This window comes from Octopus sinensis, linkage group LG17 (genome assembly GCF_006345805.1).
Source record: "Octopus sinensis linkage group LG17, ASM634580v1, whole genome shotgun sequence".
Classification (NCBI taxonomy): domain Eukaryota; kingdom Metazoa; phylum Mollusca; class Cephalopoda; order Octopoda; family Octopodidae; genus Octopus; species Octopus sinensis.
In genome coordinates, this window is record NC_043013.1 from 14,562,893 (window position 1) to 14,588,412 (window position 25,520).

Below are 25,520 nucleotides of genomic sequence, written 5' to 3' on the forward strand. Positions count from 1 at the left end.
TTTCTCTCAGACAGTGCTCCAGCATGGCCGCAGCTGTAGAGCTGAGACATACAAAAGAATAATCTAAAACCAACTAACTACATCGTAGAAGTGTCATCATTTATCGTTTGTTTCAGCCACTGGACTGTGGCCAAGCTGGAGTACTGCCTTGAAGGGTTTAGTCAAACAAACTTGAGGAATTTTTAGTCGAATGGATCGACCCCCCCAGTACATTTTCTTTTGAAAGCCTGGTACTTATTTCATCAGTTGCTTTTGCCGAACAACTAAGTTATGGGGATGCAAATATACTAATACCGGTTGTCAAGTGATGATAGGGGACAAACTCAGACACACACACACATATGTATATGCACGAGAGGCTTCTTTTAGTTTCCATCTACCAAATCCACTCACAAGGCTTTAGTTGGCTTGAGGCTATAGAAGACACTTGCCCAAGGTGCCATGCAGTGAGACTGAACCCAGAGCCATGTGATTTACATGCATGCATACATGCATATATATACGTATACACACATACATGCATATATATAAGTATACATACATACAAGCTGTATGTCTGTATGTATATAAACACACATATGCATACATCAACATATAACAAATATTATAGAATTTCAATGAGACAACATACTAACCGGCTTATCCGCTGTGCCTGGTGCCAGGTGAGTTTAGGGTCCAGTTCCTTCCAGGATAAGGCAAGAACACGGAACCCTTGCACTGTGTATTTGTGGAGAGTATCAGAGAAATCTGCGGGAACTTTGGAGAAGAAAAGGAAAGGAAAAAGATACAAGAAAATAATAGGGTAAATGAATAAAGGGTAGAAGATTGTATGCTGGTTTCTCATCATCTTTCTTATCATCACCACCATTATCATCATCATCATCAACATAAACAACACCAACTTCATTATCACCACAAACATCATCACTAATATACCTTCCACCACTACCACTACCATTCTCACTTCTATCATCATCATCATCATCACCATCTCAACCACCATTTGTCATCATCATCAACACTACCACCATACTGATCATGAACAGCCTACAACTGCAACTCTCACCATCTCCACCACCACTACCACGATCATCATCATCATCATCATCATCATCATCATTATCATCATCACCACCACCACCAACATAAACATCGTCCTCATTATCACCACCAATATTAACCACCCCTACACCATCGTCATCAATACCACCATTCATCACCATCATCAACACTGCAACTCTCACCACTGCTGCATCATCATCATCATCATCAGTTCAATGGAAAACTTAAAAAAGCACTGAACCAAAGACTACATGATTGGGAAGCAAGTTTCTTAACCACATAGCCACACCTCCACCATCAAAGAGAAAAAAAAAGACATTAACAAGTACGTACTAGTGTCTGGGTTACACAGTGATGCAATCTTCTCTGGAGCCCCTTTCGAATAAATGTCCATATGGTTGGTACCAAGTGTGCGAACAATCACACTCATACGCTGAAGACTTGAGGTAAAAGTGAACTGTCGCACAATTCCGACTTCAAGGGAAGTCTATGGCACATAAGCAGAGAGGGAGAAGAGAAAGGGAATGTATTCTTCAAAGACTAAAAAAAACATTCTTCAGAAATTTTGCCATTCTTCAATGGAAATTTACAATTTGATTATAATCAAATTTGCAATTCACAAGTATTCAGTGAAATTTATATCATTTAAAATGTCATGTTAAATTCAAAATTTGATATTTTGTTGAAATTTATAATTTGTCATAATATTTAAAATATTTGGTTAGATTTAAACTGATATTTAATTATAATGATTGATTGAGAAAACTGTTAAATTTATAATTTAAAATATTTAGTTAACATTACAATTTAATATACTGTTAAAAGTCAAGGAAGTACAAAATTTCTCTTTAATACATTTTAAAAATTTATTCTGGATCTTTTTAAAATTATAGATAATGTTAAGGAATTGTTATGCTTTCCAAAACTATTTAGACCAAAGTTTTGCAAAATTTTATCAATGAATTTGAACAACATTTCTTAAAAAAATTTAAAGTAATTCTATAGAAAACTTTCACCTGGAAAATTATTTTCTACAGAGTTACCGAACAGAAAGTAGGTTTAAAGTTCACTCCAGCCTGTAAACACCACCAAACCTCTTTTATAGAATTCTTTCATTCTTTCCCTCACTTATTCACACTCAAACAAATGGTTCTTAAACTAGACAAGACTTGTTATGAACCTCAGTGATGTGGTTTCAAATTATGTCATTGCAAACAGCTAAATTTCTACCCCATTGATATCGGAATATTGAAAGATTACAATTTCATATGAGGACCCACTTCTCTATTCTTAAGTAAGCGGTTCCCTATTGTTATAAACCATATTAATGTCATTTCTATCGAGTGTAGCTACCACACTGGTGTACAGTATCATTCAATAGCACCAACATACAGGCAGTACACACAGCTCTAGGCCCTCATCACTACACATATAGGGACAACAACTCAAAGCCCTCACTATAAAGGGACACACACTTCTAGATCTTCACAACAAAAATCAGGATAAATAGATCTAGGTTCTCACCACTACCCATATATATATGGAAACACACAGCTCTAGGCCCTCGCTACCACATTCATGGAGACACATCCTATAAACCTTAAACCAGTCAAGTGAAAGCATGTGGCTAAAAGTGACAGTATCTGTGGAGCATGAAGAATTGGATTCTTCATGATTACAATGTACATTATTTCCAAGCTCTGTTCACTTGTGTTTCTCACCAAAAACAACATGGTACCACTACTGAACCCGCCCTATTCGCCAGATTTAGCACCTGTGGACTTTTCTTCCCCAAGATGAGAATGCAACTCAAAGGTTGGCATTTTAACATCATTGTCGAGATCAAGAGCAAATCACAGAAAGTCCTTGACTCACATACAGAAAATGACAACCAGGTTGGATTCCAGACATGGCAGGAATGCTGGGACGAGTGTATTGTTGTGCAAGATGACTATTTCAAAGGAGATGATGATAAGACTTAGGTAAATAAGTAATTATTTTATTAAACATTAGTTGGGGAACTTTTTGATATCATCTCATACACTAAAGTAGGCTGGGTTTGTGTCAGCTGAGTTTGTTAAGTAACAACTAATTTATCAAAATGATACATTAGGAAAAAAAGAATATTTTTTTTTAAATACTTCATTTTCATTTCCAGATCAATTTCTGTCTTCTCCATTGTTAAGGTCACACAAGCAAACAAAAAAATATACATTCACTTAAAATAACATTTTTTAAATTCAAAACTTCTGGGTTGGAGTTTTTTAGGGAGCAAAACTGGTAGGATGGCAGAGGAGTAAAATTTTCAGTAAACAACATTTTAGAAATATAATATTTGTTATCAAGTCCATTAAGAAAATCATTTTCAAACATTCAAGCAGTTTAAACTGATGGGAGCAAAATAGAAGGGTTTCTATCAGGGTGGTGGGTGTAAGCTAAGCAGTGGGGAATATAGGTTGGTCAGTACAGGGGGGGATTGTAGCTTAGCTGGGGAAAAAATAGGTGGGTTGGTGTGTAGTTTGGGGAACAATATAGGAGGGGTCTCTACGTGGAACTGTAGCTTAGCACAGGGGCAATATAAGTAGTCAGTATAGGGAAGGTTGGTGTGTAGCTTAGGGGTCAATAAAAGGTTAGTTGGTGTGTAGCTAAGGGGATCGATATAGGGATGTTGGTGTGAGATTATAAAAACAAAATTCAAATGAAAAAGCATTTAGAAACTCTGTGTGTGTGTGTGTGTGTGTGTGTGTGTGTGTGTGTGTGTGTGTGTATGTATGTATGTGTGTGTGTAAGAGTGTGTATGTGTGAGAGTGCATGCAAGAAAGTGTGTATGAGAAAATGTGAGTGAGTGTGCATGTGTGAGTATGTACATGAGTGCCTGTATGTGTTTGTATATGTGTAGGTGAGTGGGTGCTTGAGTGTGTATTTGTGTACTTGTATGTTTTGTGTACATGTATATTGACATAAGTTGTTCCTTCTCGAGCCATGCCTGGCTCATAAGGGCCGGTTTCCTTAGCGTATAGGTTTCCCTACCTGGATGGAACGCCAATCCATCGCAGGTGAGTTGCAAGATGCAGAAGGAAAGAGAGAAAGTTGTGGCGAAAGAGTCAGCAGAAGTTCGCCATTACCTTCTGCCGGAGCCGCGTGGAGCTTAGGTGTTTCGCTCATAAACACACACATCGCCCAGTCTGAGATTCGAACCCATGATCCTTCAACCGCGAGTCCGCTGCTCTAACCACTGGGCCATGTGCCTCCACATTGACATAAGTGGGTGTATATGAATGTGTGCAGTGTCATGTGAGGTACCCAATAAAAACTACCCACTTGGTGATGGATACCCGGAGCATGAATATGAGCTCAATATGGAAGTCGGCCATTACATACAATATGGTGGATTTGCCACTAGTCTTGATGACAAGCATTCAGTTTCAGGGTCAGCTAGATTCTTATTTGTAAAATTAACTTCTAAATGGCTGAGTATTCCAGGGACATATATATGTATCCTTAATGTAACTTTCAGATCACATCAGTGTGACACTAAGTGACAGAGCTGGATTTTGAATAGCATAACCAATCCAGGGGGAGAGGGGGAGAAAGGGAAGGAGAGAGAGAAAGTGAGACGAAGAGAAAGAGAGACAGACAAAGAGAAAGACAGACAGCATATATATATATATATATATATATATATATATATATATATATCAATTTCTACCCTGATTATTCAATTTATATATATAGAGAGAGAGGGAGAGGGGGAGGGGAGAGAAAGAGAGACAGACAGCAGACAGACAGACAGACAGACAGACAGACAGACAGAAAAGTGGGAGAATCAGCCTTAGTATTAGGCTGCTACTTTATATATCAACTCTGAAACAATGACGACAAAGTGGATCTTAAGAGGGATTTGAGCACAGATCATAGACAGCCAGAATAAATACCACAAGGCACTCCACCTGATGCTATCATGACTCCACCACTTCGCCACCTTTATACATCCCTATACACATGCAAACGCTCCTTACTTAACATAGAGAACGGCATCAAAACTTTAGTCATGGTCCAGTGATATAGCAACAGACGGAGACTATTACTATGAAGTGTAATATCTGATTAATCAGCATCATCGTTTAATGCCCATGTTCCTTGCTGGTAAGGGTTGGACAGTTTGTTAGGATCCAGTGGAGCCCAAGGACTGCATCATGCACTAGGGCCTGCTTTAGTATGGTTTCTGTAGCTAGACACCAACCACTTTACAAAGTGCATTAGGTGCTTTTTTTTTTGGTCATGCCACCAGTACTAGTTAGACTGTCATGCAGTTTGCAAGACTATGAACCCATAGGTGTGTGTGTGTGTGTGTGTGTGTGTGTGTGTGTGTGAGTGGTAGGCAACTTAATGCTAGGAAATGAGGGGCAAAAGTATGAGAGAAGGGGCCAGGGCAGAACAGGCTTATTTCTGTAGAGGAGCAATATGGCTACCTACATCTTGGAAAAAAAAAAAAGGGTGGCAGAGATCAAGTGGAGCCAGAGAGCAATTCCCTGGACTGGTGAGCTGTGGTCTTAAATTGAATTTGATCACATGTCTATTTTGAGAGCGTAGTAGATTGTGGTCTGAGTCTGGATCAGCATGAATGATCTGCTTTGCATACTTGGCAGCTAGGTGGACAGTGTTCTGAGAATGAACTAGACTTATTTGATATCTTTTTCCCCAAAGCTAGATGAAAGGATCGGTGGACTGTGGTCTAAGTCTACAGTCAAATGATCTGGTATGTATACTTGAGAACAAGGTGGACAATGATCTGTATTTAAAGCTAAATGATCTAGTATCTATACATCACATCTAAGTGGATGACTGCAGTCTGAAAATGAATGCCTAAAGATTGGATGACTATTTTCATCAGAATATACTTCAAAATATATAATGTTCAGTATTCTAAGTCTTATAAAGGGTTTTCTATTTGCAGATGGAATATCCTGCCAGTAGTGATATCTACACATACAAAAAAAAAAAGGGGAACTATCGGGTGAGAATGTTCTGGTGCCAACAGGTCGACAGTTGAAATATAATCTGTAATGGATAAAGAAGTGGTAGAAGAAAAAACAAAAAAAAAAATGAAGACAGATTTGACAATCTCTGAAGATTATCACTTCGATAAAAGTATGAGTAATATTTCACCTGATCCACATTTGTAAAACTAGCACTGGAACAAGGCTTAACGACAGTTGGTGAAAAACTGTCAAATTTCCGTGTCTCACTGCCGGGCTCCTGAATCACCTGCAATCAATATGGGAGTGGCTGATGAATGTAAACCATCGCATAAACCTCTTTGAAGGAAACATGGAAAGCTCAAAATGGATCAAAATGGATCTCTTGCAACGATCTTTGTTGCTTTCTTTAGTTTTGCTCTTTGATTTTTGTTTTAGTTTTGTTTTGTGACTGCTTTGTTATTAGGTCAAAAAAAAAAGCAAGAACATAAAGCAAGAGAGCTAAATTGGTAAAAAAAAAAATGCCATGATAAAGGAGGGCAGAAGAAATCAAAAGGAGATTACAAGGAAAATAAAAAAGCAATATTCAAGGTGAAAGCAAAAGCCTGGTAAACTTGTGAATACATATATTAGTTTCAAATTTTGGCACAAGGCCAGCAATTTTGGGGTCGGGAAAAGTCAATTACATCAACCGACAGTGCTCAACTGATATTTATTTTATCAACCCCGAAGGATGAAAGGCAAAGCCGACTCTGGCAGAATTTGAACTCAGAATGTAAACACAAACAAAATTCTGCTAAGCATTTCACCCAGCGTGCTAACAGTTCTGCCCGCTCACCACCTTATGTGAATTTATATGTGTATATATATATATATATATATATATATATATACATATATATTACGGGCTTCTTTCAGTTTCCGTCTACCAAATCCACTCACAAGGCTTTGGTCGGCCCAAGGCTATTATAGAAGACACTTGCCCAAGGTGCCACACAGTGGGAAAGAACCGGAACCATGTGGTTGGTAAGCAAGCTACTTACCACACAGCCACTCCTGCACCTATATATATACATATATATATATATATATATAAATTTTCCAAAATTAAAATTTATTAATTTTATAAAAACATCTAAATAAAAAACAGAATGGCACAAATCTTTTAGAATTTCCCAAATTTGCTGTCACTACTTTTTTTTAATATATATATATAGATGCATGCATATATATATTTATTCACACATGTGTGTGTGTGTGAGTGCGCGCGCACGAGCAAGCAAGAACAAAAAACAACCCGGTAGGGTTTATTCATCATGTTGAAGTTGGTGTTCCACTTTTGTGATACTCTGAGTTTCACAACTTTTCATTTTTTTCTTGGCATTTGTCAGTTACAAACAAATGAACAACAAAATCACTACTGCATGTATTACATACTTTCCTCACTTATTTGTATTTTAAAGCACACATAGTGTGTGTGTGTCTGTGTCTGTGTACACATACACTCACGCACACATGCATATATATATATATATATATATATATATATATATATATATATATATACATAAGTTTAGCAAGATTTAGATTCAGATGAATATGGTACTTAAGTTAGATGCACCAGAATTTGGTATGGTATTACCCATATAAATCAAATGGGGTGATTATAATCAAAATAAGTAACAAGGATATCCAGGTAGTGTAGTACAATTGTTTCATGCTACTTCATTTATTAAACAATGTAAGTATTACATCAGTTTTAAAATGTAGAGCAATCTTCAGCCACATATAGAATTTTTTTTAATTAAATGGACAATGTACATTTTTATACTTATACTAATGTTGGCAAATGAAATAAGTATAAAATGTACATTGTCAATTTAATTTTAAAAATTCTATATGTGGCTGAAGATTGCTCTACATTTTAAAACTGATGTAATACTTACATTGTTTAATAAAATGAAGTAGCATGAAATGATTGTACTACACTACCTTGGATATCCTTTTGCTTATTTTGATAATATATATACATATATATATGAATTTAAAGTGTTAAAAGCACAACAGGTTTCATTTCATGTGGTTAATTAAAGCAAAGAATATTAATTATTGCAAGAATGTTCATAAATGACCAAGAGTGAATGTTAGTAGCAGTAATTCATAGATTAAGTAATAAACATTTTGGTTCCTTCATGCAAATTAGGTGGTTACTTTGTGGTACGTTGATTAAACAATTAACAGGATCATTAGGAAAATGACTTAAGCAAGCCCAAAATACATACACACACAACATACATACACACATAAACACATGCATGCATATATATATATATATATATATATATATATATATATATATATACAGAATGGAATTAAGGGTCAGACATTGTGATATGAAAGAAGCAGAATTTTTTAAAAATGACACAGAAGATAATAATAATAATAATAATAATAATAATAATAATAATAATAATAATAATAAACGATGAATAATAATAATAATAATAATAATAATAATAATAATAATAATAAATGCCCCGATGCAGTACCAGGCAGTGGCTCTCATGGCTCCTGATCTTAACTGATTGCAAGTGTTATCATGTACATTGTTTTGTCTTGGTATAAAAGATGGGCTACAGCAAATATTCTGCTCAATACCACAGATTTGCTTGTCAGTTGTTTGGCCTTAACCAGTTGAGAATGTCCCTTAGTGGCTGACGATATGTGCATCTTTGATCACGAGCAGAAGTAGTGGGGGAGCATCATGGCCATGTGTGAGGAGGGATTCTTGGGGTTTGAATAATTCACCTCTGGAAACATAGGTGTTTCGTTCAACATCTTAAAGCAACCCTTATTCAGGGACCTTTTGAGCAGGATGGGCTACTCAACCTGAAGAAAATTCTAACTGGGCCCCACCTGCAAGGTCATGTGCTGTTTATCTTGATATGAGATCACCATGTCGCGCACATATGGTTGTGATGCATGTGCCTGGTGTACCTTTATCAGACGGGTAGTCATGATGGGTATATTGGGCTTCGTATATTTTACCCCAGTGTCACTTTGATGGCATGAACTGCTCTCTCACTCAATAATAATAATAATAATAATAATAATAATAAATGCCCTGATGCAGTACCAGGCAGTGGCTCTCATGGCTCCTGATCTTAACTGATTGCAAGTGTTATCATGTACATTGTTTTGTCTTGGTATAAAAGATGGGCTACAGCAAATATTCTGCTCAATACCACAGATTTGCTTGTCAGTTGTTTGACTTAACCAGTTGAGCATGTACCTTAGTGGCTGACGATATGTGCATCTTTGATCACGAGCAGAAGTAGTGGGGGAGCATCATGGCCATGTGTTGAGAGGGATTCTTTGGGGTTTGAATAATTCACCTCTGGAAACATAGGTGTTTCGTTCAACATCTTAAACAACCCTTATTCAGGGACCTTTTGAGCAGGATGGGCTACTCAACCTGAAGAAAATTCTAACTGGGCCCCACCTGCAAGGTCATGTGCTGTTTATCTTGATATGAGATCACCATGTCGCGCACATATGGTTGTGATGCATGTGCCTGGTGTACCTTTATCAGACGGGTAGTCATGATGGTATATTGGGCTTCGTATATTTTACCCCAGTGTCACTTTGATGGCATGAACTGCTCTCTCACTCAATAATAATAATAATAATAATAATAATAATAAATGCCCTGATGCAGTACCAGGCAGTGGCTCTCATGGCTCCTGATCTTAACTGATTGCAAGTGTTATCATGTACATTGTTTTGTCTTGGTATAAAAGATGGGCTACAGCAAATATTCTGCTCAATACCACAGATTTGCTTGTCAGTTGTTTGGCCTTAACCAGTTGAGCATGTACCTTAGTGGCTGACGATATGTGCATCTTTGATCACGAGCAGAAGTAGTGGGGGAGCATCATGGCCATGTGTTGAGAGGGATTCTTTGGGGTTTGAATAATTCACCTCTGGAAACATAGGTGTTTCGTTCAACATCTTAAAGCAACCCTTATTCAGGGACCTTTTGAGCAGGATGGGCTACTCAACCTGAAGAAAATTCTAACTGGGCCCCACCTGCAAGGTCATGTGCTGTTTATCTTGATATGAGATCACCATGTCGCGCACATATGGTTGTGATGCATGTGCCTGGTGTACCTTTATCAGACGGGTAGTCATGATGGGTATATTGGGCTTCGTATATTTTACCCCAGTGTCACTTTGATGGCATGAACTGCTCTCTCACTCAATAATAATAATAATAATAATAATAATAAATGCCCTGATGCAGTACCAGGCAGTGGCTCTCGTGGCTTCTGATCTTAACTGATTGCAAGTGTTATCATGTACATTGTTTTGTCTTGGTATAAAAGATGGGCTACAGCAAATATTCTGCTCAATACCACAGATTTGCTTGTCAGTTGTTTGACTTTAACCAGTTGAGCATGTCCCTTAGTGGCTGACGATATGTGCATCTCTGATCATGAGCAGAAGTAGTGGGGGAGCATCATAGCCATGTGTTGAGAGGGATTCTTTGGGGTTTGAATAATTCACCTCTGGAAACATGGGTGGTTCTTTCAACATCCTTAAACAACCCTTATTCAGGGACCGTTTGAGCGGGATGGGCTACTCAACCAGAAGAAAATTCTAACTGGGCCCCACCTGCAAGGTCATGTGCTGTTTATCTTGATATGAGATCACCATGTCGCGCACATATGGTTGTGATGCATGTGCCTGGTGTACCCTTATCAGATGGGTAGTCATGATGGATATATTGGGCTTCGTATATTTTATCCCAGTGTCACTTTGATGGCATGAACTGCTCTCTCACTCAATAATAATAATAATAATAATAATAATAATAATAATAATAATAATAATAATAAAAATGTGACTCGTTGTAGCCGGATGTTAGAAACTTTTGTAATCACCTCTAGTCCTATGTCTGTCCAGACTTTGATGAGGATGATAAGAATATTTCTAATAAAGGCGCAAGGCCTGAAATTTAGGGGTGGGGGCTAGTCAATTATATCGAGCCTCAGTACATAACTGGTACTTATTTCATCAATATCAAGAGAATGAAAGACAAAGTCGACCTTGGCAGAATTTAAACTCAGAACATAAAGATGGCCTAAATGCCACAAAGCATTTTGCCTGGCATGCTAACAATTCTGCCAGTTCACTACCTTAATAATAATAATAATAATAATAATAATAATAATAATAATAATGATAATGATAATAATAATAATGATATTAATAATAATAATAATAATAATAATAATAATCCTTTCTACTAAAGGCACAAGATTTGAAATTTTGGGGGAGGGGGTTAGTTGACCACATCGACCCGGGTACTCAACTGGTACTTACTTTATCGATCCCAAAAGGATGAAAGGCAAAGATGACCTTGGCAGAATTTGAACTCAGAATGTAAAGATGGACTAAATGCTGCTAAGCATTTTGCCTGGTGTGCTAACATTTCTGCCAGCTTACCACCTTGTTAATAATAATAATAATAATAATAATAATAATAATATCCAGGCATTATTATTGTTTATCTTCTGTCAGTTTCATGCAAACAAAGGGTTGAAAAATAAGCTTCAAAAAAATTTTATAATTAAAAAAAAAAATTAAAATATAAAAAAAAACACAGCAGGAAAGGGGGGCCAGTATTTATTTCCTACCACGGAATCAGAATCACCGAGATGCAAGAATGAACCATTAGAAGTGGCAAATAAGGCGTCGTTATTCTCTGCAGAAGTAGTGGTAAGGTCAGAAGTAGAGGCAGTAGCAGTGATTGAGGTGCTGCGCGGACGCACCACCGTCGGCATGAGACTATCAAAGCGTGTTGTGTCTTTACCAGGTTCGTCCAGTACCTGCTCAACGGAGAAGAGAAAAGAGGAGAAGAGAAGAAGAGAGAAATGTATACACATTTATTCACAGAGAGGAAACGGTCACTGTATGATGGTGGAATATGGTGTCAGTAGACACTAACGTCTGGTAATAACAATAACTACAACAGTAACAATAACAACGGTAGTGGCAGTAGTAGAAATAAAAATTATAAAAATTGAAGACAGACACAAGAATTGAAAGGAGATGAAAGAAGAGAAGAACCAGGAAATGGGAATGAGAATAAGAAAATAAAGATGAGAGAAAACAATGAGAGATGAAAACAAAAAGAGAGACAGGGAAAGAGAGAGAGAGAGAGAGAGAGAGAGAGAGGCAGAAAAGAATGAAAAGGGAAGAAAAGCAAAAAGGAAAAAGTGAGAGAAAGAAAAGAAACAGAAAGGGAGAGAAGAAAAACAAGATGATGACAACAAAAAAAGGCAGAGGGAGAAAGCAACCAAAGACCAAAAGAAAGAAATAAAACAAAAGAAGAGGAAGAGGATACAGATGAGGATGAAAAATAAAATGACAGAAGATAGCAGGAAAATCCCAATAAAACTAAAACAAAAAATGAAAAATAGGCAAAAATGAAAAAAAAAAAATATACAAATGAAACATCAGTACCATCATCATCACCATCACAAGACTTGCCTGACTCAAATAAATGTAAACCTAACACCAAAAGCTGTAAATACAATGGAGCTATACACACAGTGTAATGTGTGTGTTTGCACCATATGTACACTTGCGTCAGAAATTAATTAGCACTTCTCAAATTTCTACATTAAATAGGTTAAATCAATTAACCTATGAGCTGTTCAAAACGTCTTACGCGATGAGAAAACTTAGTATGGTGTGATTTCGGTCCTTGCGAGGCGCTACCTATATCTATTAAACAAAGGAAGATTTGTCTGCATCCGCACTCCAATTTGTTGCACTGCTATGTCAACATCATAAGGCTGTAGACTCTCAAACTGCTCTGCAAACAAAGTTACGTCATCGTTCTGCGCAACAGTGAACTCGCAACAAAGCAATAGCTCGAGATATGGCCACTAGGTGACAGCACATACCTTGAGTGAAGAGCAAATCAAGGGTGCTAATTGATTTCTGACGGTAGTGTACATGCATACTTACATACGTATGTACATACATACATGATGGCTGCCCCCTCGTTATCGAGTATGGCCGTTGCACAAAGCTTAACTGTTATTGGTGCTCTGATCGAATGTGACTTTTATTTGCTTTTCAAGGCTACAGCCAGCCATTCAGTTGAGACTCACAGCACTATCAACAATCATGAATAATGTTATCGTGCAATGCCTGTGCAAGAAGATTTTTGTTTTTAAAGTGAGGAAAGGCTGTGCACTGAGTTAATCCCACTCACTAAGCAACAGCAGCCATAATCCGAAAAGAGGAACAAGTCAACATCATTGGTAACCACTGAGCCGCAGGTTTTATGTCAGAGTTATCCCAGTTACCTGAGTTACCTTCTCCTAGAAGGATGCCCTAACAAAGGCTAGGAGCCCTTCACATATACACATACATACATACATACATACATACATACATACATACATACATACATACATACATAATGCATACATACATGCATGCATGCACACATGTATGTAGAAGGTATAAGGATTGAAGAATTGTATCAAGAACACAATGAAGGCAGCCAAAACCATGGAAAATGGATAGGAAACCATTATTCCAGATGGTTCATCACTGAGGGAAGCAGTGCTTGGTGTGAAGGAGAACCCTAACAAAACTGCATGAAGCATGAACAGTTGAAGAAAGACCTTGGTAAGAGTCTTGGTGTACATTTTTCTGAGTATTTTGGAGCACAACCTGAATAAGTGTGGGCATGTCTGTCTAAGTGAGGCAGGCCTTAGAAGTATGAAAGAAACCACACATCCCCACACACATACACAGGGCATCTTTATTTACAAGGACTATGGAAAAGAATGCACCAAGAGGCAGAGTGAAATGTCATATGAAGGTTCACAAAAGCAATATTGTAACACCTACTACAAGAGGCGCCCATCAATGGCACATCTGTGCAAAAGAACGTAGGTCACTAGCAGGGCTGAAAAACCACATCTGTGTTGTTCATATTCAAGAGAAAAATCCACCAATGGCATTTTTCAAAACATGAGTTGCAACCATCATATATATAAAAATCTGTGCGCATCCCAGTTTTTTGAAAAGTACACTATATTTCTGCATGTTATAGGAGACAACCACAAGGGTTAGCATTAGGAAAGGCATCTAGCCATGAACTCTGTCTTTGGAAGAACTGTCCAACCCATACCAGCACGGAAAAGCAAACATAAAACCAACAAAACTCAATGGTGTGCACATATGTATATTTGTGTGTGTTGTGTATGTATGTATATATATATATATATATATATATATATATATATATATATATGTATATATATCCGGTGGTTCTCTTATGTGCCACCGGCACTGGTATTACGGAAATTGTAGCTGTGATACCAGTGTCAGTGGCACATAAGAGAACCATCCGAACGTGGCCGTTGCCAGCACCGCCCCACCTGGCTTCCGTGCCAGTGGCACGTAAAAAGCACCATCCGATCGTGGCCGTTTGCCAGAGTCGTCTGGCACCTGTGCAGGTGGCACGTAAAAAGCACCCACTACACTCACGGAGTGGTTGGCGTTAGGAAGGACATCCAGCTGTAGAAACACTGCCAGATCAGACTGGGCCTGGCGCAGCCTACTGGCTTCCCAGACCCCAGTTGAACCGTCCAACCCATGCTAGCATGGAAAATGGACGTTAAACGATGATGATGATGATGATCTGACAGGGCGGTGCCTAGTAGCCAGAGTATTAAGGTGTTGCACTCATAATCACTAGACTGTGGTTTCGATTCCTGTTCTGAGCAAAACACTTCATATCATGGTGCTCTGCAATCACTTCAGAACCTGATGTGTGGAACACCATGTACCTATACAAGCAATGACAATCTGATGGCGGGAGTAAGCTTATATACAACACAAATATTTGATCACTAAAAACAAATCATCTGAGCAAGATGTTTAGTAAGAAATTGCAGAACAGTCTTCATCAGATTGAGAGACTACCATTAAATATATACATATATATATACATATACATATACATATATATATATATATATATATGTGATATATATATCATGTGATATATATATATATATATCACATGATCACGTGACCGACCAGGCTACCAGATGTTATTACACATCGCTGGTCACAATGCCCTTCGCATTGTTTTTAGCCTTCAAATGACGCCACCCCGCTGGCTAAGCAAGCAGGATAACAGAAGAAAGAGTGAGAGAATATAGTGGTGAAAGAGTACAGCAGGGATCGCCACCACCCCCTGCCGAAGCTTCGTGGAGCTTTAGGTGTTTTCACACAATAAACACTCACAACGCCTGATCAGGGAATCGAAACCGCAATCCTACGACCATGAGTCTACTGCCATAACCACTGGGCCATTGCGCCTCCACACATATATATATATATATTAGTTTGTTTCCAAATACCATCACATCTACAGTGAGAGAGCACACATGCTATTACTACTGACTAAGGAGTGGTAAAACAGAAGGAAATATTTAAAAAAGAAAAAAGCTTTGAATAAAAAAACAGAAAACAACTACAACATCAAGGAAGGATATATTTCAAAACATGTTTGATTTCTTAATCCAAAACAAACAAAAACTAAAACATCTAATATTTCTTTAATTTATTTCATAACGTAACATTTTGATTTTCATTTGCAAGATTCTTCATGTAAACTCGTGTATCAAAACAGATTTTGTCCTGTCTTGGGAAGGTTATTATGCCAATAATAAACACACACACTGGTTCTATTTCACTTCTTTTTATTATTATTAGTCAACTAGTCAACCAATTAACTAATTGATTATTTGAGTAATTGTTCAGTCAATCAATCAATCAGCCGGGTTTGTCAAAGTCTTTTTGTAGCGATTCACAACTTCATCAACAACATGCTCTCTCTACTCCAGATCTGTTCCAGATCTGTTCCAGGTCTGCATACCTGTCTTCTCACTGTAACATAATGATTAAATTTAATTTTATATTTCCTCATGAAGTTTCATGGAGCTGTAAAGATATGTGGCTTCACAATTATGTGTCAGACGCACAATTAGAAGGTTTGTGAGTTCAATTCTTGGACTGGGCAGCACACTGTGCCCTTGAGCAAGGACCTTAATTTCATGTAGCTCTAGCTTACTCAGATGTAAATGAACACCAATCTGGTGCCTGCCTTCTCTCCCTCCATGAACTGGCGCTGCCCTCTTTCCCTCCATATACTGGTGCTGCCCTCGCTCCTTCTATGTACAGTAGTGCAACTAATATCACAAAACATTTTTGTCTGAGATGCTACAACAATAACTACAACAAAGATTTTCAACTCAAGATGCATCATTTGGAGTGACAACACAATGCAAGAGCAAGCAGGCATGCAAAACCTTGTCACTCTTAGAGTCTTAAACAAGACTCTAAGACTCAAGTCATTACGATAAAAATCAAGATGCAACAAAATTCCAGGGCTGTAATACAGGAACTCCTGTCATTGACTGACAAACAATAGGTGATATAATAATAATAATAATAATAATAATAATAATAATAATAATAATAAATAATAATCCTTTCTACTATAGGCACAAGGCCTGAAATTTGGGGGTAGGGGACTAGTGATTACATCAATCCTAGTGTTTCACTGGTACTTAATTTATTGACCCCGAAAGGATGAAAGGCAAAGTCAACCTTGGCAAAATTTAAACTAATAATAATAATAATCCTTTCTACTATAGGCACAAGGCCTGAAATTTGAGGGAAGGGGATAGTCGATTACATCGAGCCCAGTACGCAACTAGTACTTATTTTACTGAGCCCAAAAAGATGAAAGGTAAAGTCAACCTTGGTGGAATTTGAACTCAGAATGTGAAGGCAGGTGAAATACCGCTAAACATTTTGCCCAGTGTGCTAACACTTCTGCCAGCTTGCCACCATAATAATGATAATAATAATAATCCTTTCTACTAAAGGCACAAGTCCTGAAATTATGGGGTAGGGGTCTAGTCGATTACATCGACACCAGTGTTTCACTATTTATCAACCCTGAAAGGATGAAAGGCAAATTCGACCTCAGTGGAATTTGAACTCAGAACATAGCGACGGGCAAAATAACAACAACAATAATTATAATAATCCTTTATACTCTGGGCAAAAGGCCTGAAATTTAGGGTAGCTGATTAGTCAATTACATTTGCCTAGTAATTGACTGGTATTTATTGTATTAACCCTGACAGGATGAAAGGTAAAATCAGCCTCAGTGGAATTTGAGCTTGGAACATAAAGACCCAGAAGAAATTAATAATAATAATAGTGGCTTCAAATTTTGGCACAAGGCCAGCAATTCCAGGGGAGGGGATATGTCGATTACATTGAAGCCAGAGCTCAACTGGTACTTATTTTACCAACCCCAAAAGGATGAAATGCAAAGTTGATCTTGGCGGCATTTGAACTCAGAATATTAAGTCAGTAGAAAAGCGACTAAGCATTTAGTCTGGTATGGTAACAATTTAGCCAGCTCACCACTTTCAACAATAATAATAATAATCCTTTCTACTATAGGTACAAGACCTGAAATTTTGGGGGAGGAGATTAGTCAATTACATCAACCCCTGTGTTTCACTGGCGCTTAATTTGTCAACCCTGAAAGGATGAGAAGCAAAATTGACCTCAGCAGAATTTGAACTCAGAACGTAATGATGGGAAAAATACTGCTAAGCATTTCATCCCCAAAGCTAAAGATTCTGCCAGCACGCCATAAGAATTGTTTCTAGTATAGGCCTGGGACCAGAAATTTGGGAGGGTAGGGTTAGTAAATTGAATCAAATTGTTACTTGGCTGGAACTTTGCTTTATAAACCTTGGAGAGATAAAAAGGCAAGAGTTGGCCTCAGCAGAATTTGAACTCAAAATGCAAAGAACTAGAAAAAAATCCTACAAGGCTCTAAGATTTTAGCCAATTCAACACCTTGATCCTGATGGTTGAGAAGGTGGTGGTGATGCTGATGATGGTTGTGGTGATGATGACAATGGTAGTGATTTTGATGATGATGACATCTAAATTACCAAAGCCCACAAAATTAGGAGCATGTCTGTAGTAGTGTGAAATTTGAACTGACCTCAGTATATCACTGGGATATGGTTTATTGACAAAAGACAAATTTGACATCAGCAAGAATTGCTCTCAAAATGTAGAAACATCAACCACAAAACATATTTAGACCATCTCCATCGTCTTAGAACAACTATTAATGATAATAACTGTGTTATAGGCACAGGGCCTGAAATTTTGGGGCAGGGGTCTAGTTGATTACAATGACCCCAATGTTCAACTGGTACTCATATTGTCAACCTTGAAAAGATGAAAGGAAAATAAGAATGGTTTTGAGTATAGTTAAGAGACTTATAAGTAAGGAGAGAGAAAGCCATAGGTGAGTTTATCGATCTCAAACTATTGACAGGTACATTGGTTTATCGATCCTAGAAAGATGAAGGGCAAAGTTGAGGACCTGAGTAGAGTATAGAGGGACATCACAACCTATTTCTTTACTACTCACAAGGGGCTAAACACAGAGGGGACAAACAAGGACAGACAAACGGATTAAGTCAATTATATCGACCCCGGTGCGTAACTGGTACTTATTTAATCGACCCCGAAAGGATGAAAAGCAAAGTCGACCTCGGCGGAATTTGAACTCAGAACATAACAGCAGATGAAATACCTATTTCTTTACTACCCACAAGGGGCTAAACACAGAGAGGACAAACAAGGAAAGACAAACAGATTAAGTCGATAATATCGATCCCAGTGCGTAACTGGTACTTAATTTATCAACTCCGAAAGGATGAAAGGCAAAGTCGACCTCGGCGGAATTTGAACTCAGAACGTAACGGCAGACGAAATATGACTACACATTTTGCCCGGCGTGCTAACGTTTCTGCCAGCTCACCGCCTTTCACAACCGTCCAACTCATGCCAGCATGGAAAGCAGACATTAAACGACGATGATGATGATGATGATGATCACTAAATAATACAAATTTATGTTTGGCCAATACAAAGCACATGTGCACACATACACACACACACAAAACTATATATAGAGGCATAGCTGTGTGGTTATGAAGTCAGCTTCTAAACCAAGTGGCTTCTGTTTCAGACCCACTGGGTGTGACACCATGAGCCAGTGTCTTCTACTATAAACCAAGGCTGACCAAAGCATCATGAGTGGATTTCATACATGCCAACTGAAAGAAGCTCACTACATACATACGTACATACATACAAACACATACATGCATACATACATACATACATACGTACATACATACATACATACATACATACATACATACATATACATATCTATATACATACATACATACATACACACACATACACACACACACATATGTGTATCTCCTTATTCAAGCATTGTACAGGAGTTGTGCAATGATTGTCCTCATCATACAAGCAGAATTCTTCATCTCTAATCTTCAGTGTAAATGTTTATGGGGAAATATGAATTCTCTTGGAAACAGATGGGAGTTGTTTGCATTCAAATGTAGAAAATATGCCACAAGGAATTACACCAAACCTGTGCAAGCATGAAAAGCAGGTATCAAAACACTGATAATGAGGACACATATATGGATATATACATATGCATAAACACGTGTGCACACACACACACACACACACACCCACAATGCCGCCACCACCATCATCATCATCATTTAACGTCCATGTCCCATACTGGTATGATAGGATCCAACAAGTCTGCCAACTGCTTTGTATTCCAATGTCTGCTTTGGTATTGTTTCTATGGCTGGATGGCATTCCTAATGCCAACCACTATAGAGTGTGTACTGAATGCTTTTTTTTTTTTTTTCGTGACACCAGCACTAATAAGGTCATCATGCAGCTTGCAACGCTAATATCCCTTTAGCTGAACGGGGGTGCTACAAATAGCAGGAGACGGTAAGCGGGAAACTGAAACATCTGTGCTTTCGCCAAGTTCGTTAACAGTGTACAAGAAAAAAATGTAACTTAGTGAGCCTCTACCAAGAGCTAAAACTTGTGTCTCACACCCACAGTTTGCATATATATACAGAATCATGTCTTGTGCTCTACAAACTACAATGCTTGCCACAACGCAGGTTTTACTCTGAACAGATTGTCTTGTGTTATAGATTCTTATATTGAAAGTAAATTTAAGACAAAACAAAAAAAAAAAAAAAGAAAAAGACCAAGAGAAAATACCATAGCATTAAAGTGTTACTAAGCATAAAAGCCACTGAATGTAATTTTGATTTTGCTAAAGCATAGTAATACTAATAACTACCAGTTAGAACTGAAAATATTTATGCTTCAGGATAAAGCGTTAGGTGAGTAATATTAATTAAAAAATGACAAGAGAACAGGAGTCAAATAAGCTAACAAAGGTATTCACAACACCTGTTCACTTGTCATATATGTTTTGGGTAATGTGCAGAATAGTATATTGGTAATAATAATTAGGTTAGTCAAAAGGAACGGAGAAATTGTTCCTTAGTTTATTTATGTACAGGTACAAAATGTTTTCAAGTTTTACAAAGAAATTAAATGAAATGGAATAAAATTAAAGAAGATAAAAATGAAATAAAGTAGACAATTTACGTTATTACATTTAAGAATTTTTCTTCTAGTGATTGCAAATGCACTAAGAAAGAGAGCAAAGAAAAAGACAAACAAGATTAAATAAATAACCCTTTTGTGATTGTATTTCTCATGAAACAAGTCTTCAGTCTGTTTCAATTAATTTTAAAAATAAAAAATAATGGAGTCTGGAAGACTATAGAAAACATTAAAGTAAAAACACAGAATCCAAAGAGACTGGTAGTGGTCTGTATTGGAAACAAATTGAATTGATTAATTTTGATAGTGAAATTATTTAAATTGGTATGTCCTCTCAGAGAGGAAGTTTTTTTTTATATTTTGGACAAGTTCTTCTTTCAGAAACAGAAAACTTTATCAGAAATGGCAAACGCTTCCATTCCATACCACCTTAAATAATTTTATTTTTTTATGCCCTGAAGTAAAATATCTATTTTCAGTTGTAGAAATGGTATTGGCAACATGTCTTACAAAAAACAAAAGAGGTTCTTGTATGGAATAATAATAATAATAATAATAATAATGATAATGATAATGATAATAATAATAATAATAATAATAATAATAATAACAATAACAATAATAATAATAATAATAATAATAATAATGGTTTCAAATTTTGGCACAAGGCCAGCAATTTCGGAGAAGAGTGTTAGTCGATTATATCGACCCCAGTGTTCAACTGGTACTTAGTTCATCAACCCTGAAAGGATGAAAGGCAAAGTCAACCTCAGCAGAATTTGGTCCCAGAACGTTAATTCAGACAAAATGCCGTTAAGTATTGTGCCCAGCATGCTAACAATTCTGCCAGCTCGCCACCTTATTAATAACAACAACAATAACAACAACAACAACAACAATAATAATAATAATAATAATAATAATAATAATGCCCCGATGCAGTACCAGGCAGTGGCTCATGCTTCTGATCTTAACTGATTGGAAGTGTTATCATGTACATTGTTTGTCTTGGTATAAAAGATGGGCTACAGCAAATATTCTGCTCAATACCACAGATTTGCTTGTCAGTTGTTGACCTTAACCAGTTGAGCATGTCCCTTAGTGGCTGACGATGTATGCATCTCTGATCACGAGCAGAAGTAGGGGGAGCATCATGGCCATGTGTTGAGAGGGATTCTTCGGGGTTTGAATAATTCACCTTTGGAAACATGGTGTTTCGTTCATCTCCTAAAGCAACCCTTATTCAGGGACCTTTTGAGCAGGATGGGCTACTCGACCTGAAGAAAATTCTAACTGGGCCCCACCTGCAAGGTCATGTGCTGTTTATCTTGATATGATCACCATGTCGCGCACATATGGTTGTGATGCATGTGCCTGGTGTACTTTATCAGACGGGTAGTCATGATGGATATTGGGCTTCGTATATTTTACCCCAGTGTCACTTTGATGGCATGAACTGCTCTCTCATCAATAATAATAATAATATAATAATAATGATAATAATAATAATAATAATAATGAAAATAATAATAATAAAATAATAATAATAATAATAATAATGAAAATAATAATAATAATAATATGGTAAGGGAGTTTATTTTTAAATTAAATATTAACATTTTTTTGAAAAATAAGTCTTTTATTCTAAAACTAGACAGGTTGGTATCAAAAGGGTTTTTAAAAAATATCACCAGATTAAATATCAAGAATGCACAGAAAGAAAGAAAGAAGAAAACAAACAAGAATATCATGCAACTGAATGACTTACCCAATTGAGAGAGAGGAACATCTTCAGGTCCAAAGGATCCCCACTAAGTTCCCCATCTATCATAGTCAGGGAATGACAAGAGGCCATACATATCGTCAGAGGGTTTTGAGGCTGCATCGTTGCTGGTTCATAAACCAATCCTTGAAACCTAGTCAGAATTTTAGCACAATTAATAAATAATTCGCAACATCGACAAAATTATTCAGACACTTAATTCATTACACCTTTCATAATAAGAAACACTTACTGGTTATGATCAGTTGGAATAACTGCCCATAAGTCCAAGCCATCTTCAGTTAATGTTCCTGTCTGGAAAAAAAAATATAATAATAATAATAATAATAATAATGGATGTGAACACAGCATTAGAGCAGAAGAAAACAACATAGCATGGTATGTTAAAAATGCCACAGAACTGCTATTTTTAGAAGTAAGAAGGTCAGGCTTGTGTAGGATGAAAGATTGCAAAGATAAAGCACAGTACAAGCAATTGAAAATGAACGAAACTAAAAATAGGTGGGTAAAGAAAAGAATGCATGGACAATTTCATAGGGATGAAGATAATCTGTGCTGCCCAAGAGCAAGCACTAAGAACAAATTACATAAAATACAGAATAGACAACACATCAGAAAGTGATAAGCGCAGAATTTGTGGACAAATTGGTGAAACCGTACGGCATATTAGCAGTCAATGTACGCCGCTAGCCCAGAAGGAATATAAGAGAGGCTACGACAATATAGCAAAGCTTGTCCATTGGACACTTTGCAACAAGTATGGACTTGACAGAGCAAAAAATCAGTACAACCATAAACCGAAGGCATGACCGAAAATGATAATGCAAAGAGCCTGTGGGATTTTATGATTCAGTGCAACTATGAGATAGAGAATAGGAAGCCAGACATAGTCTTAATCGAGAAAGAAACCAAACTATGCTGGATCATAGATATAGCATGCCCAGCTGACAACAAGGTATGCAATAAGGAAGAAAGAAAAGTCGATAGGTATGACAGGTTAGCTTGGGAGGTAAAGCAGTTGTGGTCGATGGAAAAGGTGGTAGTAGTACCAATAATTATTGGAGCCCTGGGAACAGTGAGTAAAAATCTTGACAAGTACATGGAACAAATAGAGGCTGTAATAAGGGTGAAGCACTTGCAGAAAACAACACTGCTTGGAGCTGCTTGAATACTCCAGAAGGTGCTCGAAAAATATGGGGTGTTACCTTAGTTCACTGGTAGTGAACAGCTGACACCGTAGTACATCTCCAGCGTTAGAAGCTGTGCAAAGGCAATAATAATAATAATAATACTAATAATAATAATAATTATTATTATTATAATAATCCTTTCTACTATAGGCACAAAGCCTGAAAATCGGGGGGAGAGGACTAGTCAATTACATCGATCCCAGTACTCAACTGGTACTTAATTTATCGACTCCAAAAGGATGAAAAGCAAAGCCAACCTCAGCAGAATTTGAACTCAGTACATAAAGATGGATGAAATGCCACTAAACATTTTGCACAGCTTGCTAACAGTTCTGCCAGCTCCAGGCACTGGCTCACATTGCTTCTGATCTTAACTGATTGGAAATGTTATCATGTACATTGTTTTGTTTTGGTATAAAAGATGGGCTTCAACAAATATCCTGCTGAATACCACAGATTTGCTTGTCAGTTGTTTGACCTTAATCAACTGAGGATCAATGGGATTGAAGCAGGTAGCTTTATGCCAGGTGAAGAGAGGTTAAAGCATGGTAGAGAGATGAATACAAGTGTCTTGCTATGGTAGAGATACATGGCTGCCTTCAACTGGGAAAAAGAGAAGTTACAGGAAGATTGATACGCATGGTACAGAGGGTGAGTGTGAAAAGCAAGTGGTAGATGGAGAAAGGTGGCGAGCTGGCAGCAACGTTAGCAGGCTGGGCGAAATGCTTAGCGGTATTTCGTCTACCATTACGTTCTGAGTTCAAATTCCACCGAGGTCGACTTTGCCTTTCATCCTTTCGGGGTCGATAAATTAAGTACCAGTTGCGCACTGGGGTCGATGTAATCGACTTAATCCGTTTGTCTGTCCTTGTTTGTCCCCTGTGTTTAGCCCCTGTGTTTAGCCCCTTGTGGGTAGTAAAGAAATAGGTATTTCGTCTACCATTACGTTCTGAGTTCAAATTCTGCCAAGGTCGACTTTGCCTTTCATCCTTTCGGGATCGATAAATTAAGTACCAGTTGCGCACTGGGGTCGATGTAATCGACTTAGTCCATTTGTCTGTCCTTGTTTGTCCCCTCTGTGTTTAGCCCCTTGTGGGTAGTAAAGAAATAGGTAGATGGACAGAGATGGGGTCAGAGCGGAATGCAGTGAATGAACACAGGTGGAGGAATGGTCAACTGTGAATACCAGTTGGAGGGGAAGGTGAAAGAAGTAGGTGTGGGTCAGGGAGGTCACATGTAGCAGCACAGATGAAAATAAAAACAGTACCAGACAGTAATAAATACTAATAATAAAAGGACTTACCTTGTCAAAACAAATAAGATCTAACTTGCCACAGAAGTTAATCCGAGGTGGACTAATACAGAATATGGCCCTCTTTTTCAGACGGTTTTGGGCATATACCATTCCAACTGTCATGGCAGCTGGTAGAGCAGGAGGGACAACAATTGTGATTATGTCCAGAGCTCGTATGATGATTTTAGAGATAGTGAGCTAAAATGAAATAGAAAAGAAAAAAAAATAATAGTAGCGCTACATTCATGTTTTTTTTCTTTTGCTAATAAAAATTTATCATATGCAACAGAAGCAGTATTTGTTTAGAACAGCCATCTGTGTATCATATTTAAAGCAGGTATTTTATTCAGCTGGCCAGCTGATTGCACTATTAGTGGATTTTCTCAATCACTGTTTTACTATGTCAGTAATGGCAGATTTTGCTTTAGCATGCAATTGTCAGTAGATACTTGCTACTCACAAAGCAGAAATGCACATTTAGCAAGGTCACCTCAGCTGCCAGACAATTTTTTTGTGTTACTGATATATTTTTGTGTTGTCTATTAGAGATACTATCTCAGGACAAATACCACAGTTAA

General features: G+C 37.4%; 1 protein-coding gene across 5 annotated transcripts in view; it reads right to left on the bottom strand.

Annotated features, from left to right (window-relative positions):
- LOC115221082 (probable cation-transporting ATPase 13A3) overlaps window positions 1-25,520 on the bottom strand; it is a 125,637-nt gene that overhangs the window by 31,429 nt on the left and 68,688 nt on the right. For 3 of the 5 annotated variants that reach the window (XM_029791296.2, XM_029791297.2, XM_029791295.2), the window contains 7 exons: window positions 24,952-25,140; window positions 22,691-22,752; window positions 22,444-22,591; window positions 11,741-11,932; window positions 6,232-6,330; window positions 1,396-1,549; window positions 636-756 (listed from right to left, as the gene is read on the bottom strand). In XM_029791296.2, the coding sequence (XP_029647156.1) occupies window positions 636-756; window positions 1,396-1,549; window positions 6,232-6,330; window positions 11,741-11,932; window positions 22,444-22,591; window positions 22,691-22,752; window positions 24,952-25,140 (965 nt within the window). The remainder of the gene's footprint in view (window positions 1-635; window positions 757-1,395; window positions 1,550-6,231; window positions 6,331-11,740; window positions 11,933-22,443; window positions 22,592-22,690; window positions 22,753-24,951; window positions 25,141-25,520) is intronic. The other 2 variants (XM_029791298.2, XM_029791299.2) reach the window with 2 other exon arrangements.